Raw genomic sequence first — 7,169 nt, 5'->3', positions numbered from 1 at the left:
AAATTGATTCCTTTTGTGCAAAAGTGAGTTCCCTTATTATCACAACAAATCATCTTTAATGAAGAGCCTCCTTTGCCGTTTGCAGTCAGACTGGACTGTTGCATTCAGGATGGGGGTGGCAGTAAACTCCACACTGCATGGCCCTGAGCTGCAGGGAGCCTCTTCCAGCTCCAGGACAGTCACATTGTTGGGTGCAGCTGTGCTGAGGATGTTGGCAGGGACAAAAAGTGTCACCTGAGGCCCTCGGGCTGGCCAGTAACGTCCCAAGTTGAAGCCGTTAATCCAAACTTGTCCCTGAAAAGAAAATGACAGAACTGAGTAATTCGTCGACAGTATTAGCATTGCGATCATTTGATTGAGCCCATGCTAGAGAATATCTTGACAAGATACACTCAAACAGCATGAATTTTATTAGTTCTGCCACATTTTAACTTTTGACTTAAACGATGAATCCATTATCAAAATTGTTGGCGATTATTTTTTTTTCAGTTGTCTTATCAACAAATAATTAAAAAAAAAATTTTGAGCGCATATGACCCTGGAGTCATTAAAAATGTTACTACGAACAATCAGGGTTATTTAAGATGCTCAATTGACATTGTTCTTATTTTATCTTTTTAAAGGGCAAAGTGGCTTCAATTCTAACTAAATCAAAAAACGCTTGGGTGACATGCCTTCCTCCATTTGGGCAGCTTGATGTAGGTGTCCTGGGGAAGGTCTGGGATGCCGGCAGGAATAATGAAGCTTCCCTCGTAGAAGGTTGGCAGGGAGAGAGCAGGAGGCTTAGGTGGGTCTGTTGGTTTCGTTTCACCGAGAAGACCCCGATTGATCGCTTCATCGATGTTCAGGCTGTACATGGTCCAGCCAGTGAGTGTATCCTTCCCTAGAGTCAGGTTGGACACCAGGCCCTGCGCAGTACAAAAAAAACAGACGGGAGGAGCTGAGAATTCACACCGACATCCCAGTTTTGGAAACTGTTCAGAAGTTTTACTTCACAGAAAGTGTGAAATTGAAATACAAAACAGAATTTTGTTGCAGTTAAATCTAATATTAAGTTTTTAAGGCTTGTAAAACCTGCAAAATGAAATCAAGTAAAGCGTTGTGACATTTATACGTTAAAGCACACATAGTATCTTGAAAATGTAGCTGGAAATAAACCTTAAAGTCGTTAATGTTTTTTCCGTAGTTGATTCGACCCATATTCTCCACCAGTATGTCCACCTGACTGCCAGCTTTCCCAGTCACATTGACAGTTATGACTTTGTTCCTTTCAAGAATCCCCACAGCCACCTTGAGAAGAAATCAGCATGATTAAATCAGAAATAATCAGAGTTTGGTACATTTTCAACGAGAACTGGGCATCATGTTTAGATTTTTCTATACCAGTATCTATCTATCTTACCATGCTATTTGTTTTACATTTATACAAAAGAAGCTCAAGTTCTCAAGAGGTCAATGTCGTCTTAAAACATGCGACCGTACAAGAACTGCTGCTAATCTAAAATTAGTCGAATGAGACACTATTGACGCATTTCAAATTGTACCAATGCAGTATAGTTTAACTCATCTGGTGATGAGCAAAGACAACAAAAGGCATGAGCGTGGACCTGCGTGTAACTTCTGATAAGAAACAACCAGACTCACCCCGTCCACTGACACATACGCTCTATCGTGGACGCCGTTCAGTGGAGATGACAGCGGAGTTGATGTGTTGCAGTTAACAGGCAGAGTGGTCCTGTAGAGCACATAACCAAAGGCCTAAAGGACAAACAGGAAAGAGATACATTTTAGACAAATCAACAGCTAAAAAAGTTAAAATCAGGTGGAAAAAATATTGTTGGTTTTTCACTACATAAAAGAGAAAAGCATTAAAGGATACCTGGTTCAGTTCAATGAAAGTCTGAGGATATTTGCTTTTGATGGGGCCGGAGAAAGACAGTGTTTCTAAAGCATCTGATAGCACCTGGAGCTGTGGTGACACAGGGTTGCTTTTTATAATTTATTCTTCATGTTTTAAATTGTGTGACAAAAAGTCTTTCAATGGAAACAGTGTCCACTGCCTGCTTACCTTTTTCATCCCAACAGTCCCATATGCGTACTTTGGAGTTGTGGGCGGTATTGGTCCCGCAGGTATCTTACGGTACTGTTGTGAAAAAATACACATGTTCTTCCAGATGAAATATACTCCAAAAATACAAATGTAACACTTGTGGATGTGACAATTTAATAATGCCATTCAATTTTACGCAAAACAGCTGAAGGAATACTTCAGAAAAATTAGAGGCCTGCACCAGTGTTCTCACCATTTTGATCACCTCTCTAATTGCAAAGTATTTCTCCGTCAGGTCTCCTGCTTCCGTGAGCGGGGAGTCGTAGTCGTAGCTTGTGGGCTGCGAGGCGTATGGATCGTTTGCACCTGAGATATCGAGAGGCAATCAGAGGCTGTTACACAACTTTGCACATCTTTTCTCTATTAATAAACATAGAAAGGTTTTAACATACTCTTATTTGTATATACTATTGCACTGTGTTTACTGTGATGCACCAATCACCGAGCCAAATTCCTTGTATGTGTAACGTACTTGGCAATAAACAATTCTGATTCTGAAGTTAATCATTCCAAAAACAGAAAAGACCCAAGTGGCTTAGCTGTAAGTCACTTGAAATGATCATGTCTTCTCATCAAACTAGTCTGTTAAAGTGCACTCACCATTCCAGTATCCAAAGGTTGTTCCCCCTATGAACATGTACCTGTGGGGAGAGAAATTAAAGTGAAATGTAGACAACAATAAAAGCACAAATAGATTCAAATAACTCGAAAAGTAACTCGAGTTACATATTATGATGGTGGCCGTAGAGTCACCATGATATTAATATATTTTGTGTAATTGTATATGCCTTCAGTGTGTCATTAAATCTGAAGACTCACATGTTGACATTTGCTCCCAGGGCAAGGATCTCGTTGAGGGACTTTGCCACTATGGCAGACGACACAACAGAGTGACGTGACCCCCAGTGGTCCAGCCAGCCAGTGTACAATTCAGAGTTCACCTGTTCATACAGCAGAAAACCTCATGAGTGCCTGAGAGAAAATGCAGTGTGGTTTTGAAATCACATACTGTTTCGGGGGAAATACTTGCCAAAGGTCCATGAGGTTCAGCGTGTCTCTGTGCAGCAAAGGCAGCGTTTACATTCTCACCTAACAGGATGAAAACGCAAAGATAAGCTGATGGGTAAAAAAAGCTATTTGTGCGACTTCCTCATGACTGCTGATTAATCCAACATATGACATAAAAAGAAGAAAATTATTAAAGTACTGTAAATCCTCATGTAATGCATCTAATCTCAAATTGCTTTTACAATACTGCTACTGCAGTGTCAGACATATTGTCACAGCATCTGGAAGCTGTAGCCCAGTGTTTGACACTTAAGATCAAAAGACTTAACTAAATGTTAAGATGAACAGTCAGTCAATCAATCAAGTTTCTGTGGTCAATGTATCAGTATGTTTCTTTAAGGACAACATATTGTACCACATAGTTTAATTCTTTAAATATTTACAGGCCCTTCTAGGGTTATTAGCAGTAGCCAAGAATGCTGGTATACATTGCATTGAAAACATGTGTATTGTATTTGTCCCTACCAAATAAACATGAAATGAAATGAAATACATAACTGAACCTTTAACCAACAGTCAATGTTTGCTGTAAATTGCATTGCACTGACTAGACTCCCGACACCTACCTGGCCCAAAGTCAACAGTAGCGTAGAGACCTTGTATTGAGCCACATTTGAGGTAGCTGAGCCCAGCTCCATCTGTGGTAAAGAGCACCACCTCCTCACCAAGGTGAGACCGGAACAGCTGAGTCAGGTGGCGCATGTAGTTGTAGTCACAGGCGAAATAACTACCGTATTCATTCTCCACCTACCAGACACAGCCACAGCAGGAGGGAAATGTTATTTTTCTTATGGAATCAAGTTCTGAAATGAAACGTAATGCGCGTAAGACTCACCTGTACAGTGATGATAGGACCACCGTTCTGATAGAGAAAAGGCTTCATCATTGGCAGTAGCTTCCCCATCCACTTATCTACTGCTTTGATGTAATCTGACACAAAGCAAATCATTATAGTGTTGTATGTACTGCTGCATGCAACCATGACATACATACATACATACGTGTGTGTGTGTGTGTATGTATATATATATATATATCAGCATTCATCCTGTTTTTCTTTGATTCTCACCTGGATCTGAGGACCGCAGCACAATGTCTTTCTTCTTGAGAAGCCAGGCAGGGAGCCCCCCCTGGTTGACAGAATAACACAAACGATGGCAAAAGGCTTTTGGTGCAATTTAAATGGCCTACCAACCATAACGGATAACCTCATCTAGTGTAAGTGCAATTTAAAGTGATAACACACTTATAATCTATGTTTTAAATATCAAACACCCTCTGTACACTTTAAGTGACAATAAAAAGTTTACATTGGCTACAACAGATTTCAGTGTTGATTAGCTCTCATACTGGAGAACAAACCTTAAAACATCCCCAAATATATATAAAAACTGAACAATAAACCTATGACCATAAACATAGGTATACTGTACCATCCCTCAGTATAAATCAAAGAGATGACAATGTATTGGGGAAGTATTGTCATCATTTTACTAGTAGAAGTAGAAAGGTATTAGCCGCTTAAAAGATCACGTCTGTACAGTAAGGGTTTCCAGTTAGAAATTGGCAACATTTTTGAGATATTATCGACTAAATATTGGCCTTTGGTTACCGCTTATGAACATATAATTAGTAGGAACAGCAAACAGCAAAACATTCAAACCAAAATATATATTTAGAAGGTTGTCCCGACATCTTTGAGCTGGAAGGAAAATGATACTGCATGTGCAACATACACACGACATATCTACATGTCACACTTTCATTATTAAGCTGACATAAACTGCATAGTACCTTAATTACAGTGGCGGGCCGTGCATTTTATACCTAGGCCTTCACTGTTGTCCTGCAGCTGAAATACCTCCTTATAACCACATGATGGCGCCACAGTTATTATTAATTTCTAAGGCTGTAACTATGTACGTATTAAATGTACATACCGTTCGGCACAAGACTTACAATACGTTTGAATAGTACTAGAGCATTTGGAAAATGCAGAAGCTTATATTCAGGAAAATATAATATTTTCTGCGCTCATGGAGGACAATGGTTGTCAGCTGGTCTGGCTGTGGGACCCACCATCATTCCTTAATGACAAGTCACGGCTCAGAGAGATCTTCTTATGATTTTACTTTATTTACTGTTGGGTAAATGCATCATATGTGAGAAGTTGATCAGATGGTTTGTGTGTATACTCTTTATCTGAAAAGTTATTGGTAACTACAGCTGTCAAATAAATGTAGTTGTGTAAAAAGTACAATATTTTCCTCTGAAATGTGTTGAACTAGAAGTATAAAGTAGCATAAGATGGAAATACTGAAGAGTCTAATGTGTTCTGTATTTCTTTCTTCTTGAATGGTCTCTTAATACCGTCAAAAACTCAAAATGTGTTTACTGACATCCGGCACTCACCATGTCCCACTCTGCACATATGTAGGGTCCAGCACGAAGGATGACCACTAAACCTATGTCTTGGGCCAGTTGAAGGAAATATTCAAGATCCTTGTCTCCACTAAAATCGTACCGGTCCGGAAACTCCTCGTGGTAGCTCCAGGGGATGTACCTTCAACGTGAATAAAGTGTCAATATTATCCAAACACACATACTTATGTTTAATGATGTCGCTTCATTACAGCTGCAACAAACATCATCATCAATCAACCTTTCAATTATTTTCTCAAATAAACAATTTGTCTTTCTTTGTCCGATCAGCAATCCAAATCCCAAAGATATTTAGTTAACAATCATAAAAGTTAGAAATTGTATTCACATTTCTCTAAGGCCAGAGAATTATTGCATTTATTTCAAAGAAAAATATTTTTAACGATTAATCGACATTCAGGATCGATACATAATCATTTTCTGTGGCTACTACACTACAGCACATGTGACTGCTGACAAATTATGCCATTTTGTAGAATGACTGCAGCACAACCACATGCAAACATTAAAAGAGCCAACAGTGATGTGAACTGATTTCTCTGTTGAAACATGGCACAGTCACAACAACAGCCTGTGATTGCAACAACAAACCAAAGTTAGAGTGACGCAGTAAGACAGTGAGACATGAAGTAAACGTACATCTGGATGGCATTCAGCCCTGCCATGTACATCTTGAGCAGCCGGTCCTTCCAGTAGACCCGGGGGATCCGGCTGTAATGGATGCTTCCTGATATGTATCGAAACTCCTCCCCATCTTTCCGAAAGCAGTCCTTCTGGTAATCCACGCTGAATGAACCAGGTGCCCCGAGCTGCAGGTCAACACATCATAATTTAACTCACAATGAGTCAGTTTATATTGTGTTCCATCATGTGATTAAAGTGTAATGTTTTGTATGGTGCAGGGCTAACATCTCACTTTACAGACATAAAAGAAAAACAATGTATTTTTTTTTACTGAGCTGACAAGACAATATGAGCCTGATTTAATCCAACTTTACTGTGAACATGCCTTTAGCCCAAAAATATCAAAAAGTATTAACTCACATTGAGATTCATGTCGTGTGTCTCAGTGTATTAAAAAAAAAACCAATGAATTTGAGACCAAGTCCCAATCCTTTGTTTTGAAATGTTGTGGCAGACAACAGGGTATAAAACCCTTTAAAAAGTCAGAGGTACTTACTGAATGTCCAAACAGCAGCAACAACAGCAGCATGCTTCCGAATCGGAGCAGAGACATGATGAATCCTCACTCGAGCCGTGCTGCCGGTGTACGTGTTGCATTAAATGAATGCAGCTTTTCAAGCAATGTTATTTAGTTGGTCACAGTCAGCTACAGTTCTTACTTCCCTGAGTACATTGTGCTCTTCTGAATGGTGTGGTATCATGAGTTGCGGAAGTAAAATCACGTGACGCTGCATCGTTGTGATGTAAAAACAACAACGTGTTGATCAGTAGGTGGCAGTGTCGCGCTTTTTAATTATGGCGTTTGAGGCGAGATGATGTGTAAAGGCTTTAGCAGAGTTTCTAGTCAATGAGGGAATAGATAAAC

At 39.6% G+C, this 7,169-nt stretch overlaps 1 protein-coding gene across 1 annotated transcript; it reads right to left on the bottom strand.

The window, feature by feature from the left end:
* Positions 1-6: 6 nt before the first annotated feature.
* LOC116378464 (beta-galactosidase-like) lies at positions 7-7,008 on the bottom strand. Its single transcript, XM_031840344.1, has 16 exons — positions 6,801-7,008; positions 6,260-6,429; positions 5,591-5,741; positions 4,248-4,308; positions 4,014-4,108; positions 3,745-3,925; positions 3,141-3,199; positions 2,930-3,051; positions 2,711-2,751; positions 2,304-2,416; positions 2,069-2,143; positions 1,880-1,969; positions 1,645-1,758; positions 1,159-1,290; positions 675-908; positions 7-294 (listed from the first exon to the last, which is right to left on the bottom strand). The coding sequence occupies exons 1-16, from the start codon at positions 6,855-6,857 to the stop codon at positions 40-42; spliced, it is 1,950 nt and encodes a 649-aa protein (XP_031696204.1). The 5' UTR covers positions 6,858-7,008; the 3' UTR covers positions 7-39.
* Between the last annotated feature and the right edge of the window lie 161 nt (positions 7,009-7,169).

The sequence above is a fragment of the Anarrhichthys ocellatus genome, unplaced genomic scaffold (genome assembly GCF_004355925.1).
Source record: "Anarrhichthys ocellatus isolate YVR2014 unplaced genomic scaffold, GSC_Weel_1.0 scaffold2641, whole genome shotgun sequence".
Lineage (NCBI taxonomy): Eukaryota > Metazoa > Chordata > Actinopteri > Perciformes > Anarhichadidae > Anarrhichthys > Anarrhichthys ocellatus.
This window is presented reverse-complemented; position numbering and strand designations above follow the sequence as displayed.

Bases quoted from the DNA above. Each gene is read 5' to 3' on its own strand.
- LOC116378464 (XM_031840344.1), bottom strand. From the start codon at position 6,857: ATGTCTCTGCTCCGATTCGGAAGCATGCTGCTGTTGTTGCTGCTGTTT. The intron at 3,200-3,744 runs GTAGGTGTCGGG...TCATCCTGTTAG, and splicing joins TACTGTTGACTTTGGGCCAG to GTGAGAATGTAAACGCTGCC. The intron at 3,052-3,140 runs GCAAGTATTTCC...CTGTATGAACAG, and splicing joins CTGAACCTCATGGACCTTTG to GTGAACTCTGAATTGTACAC.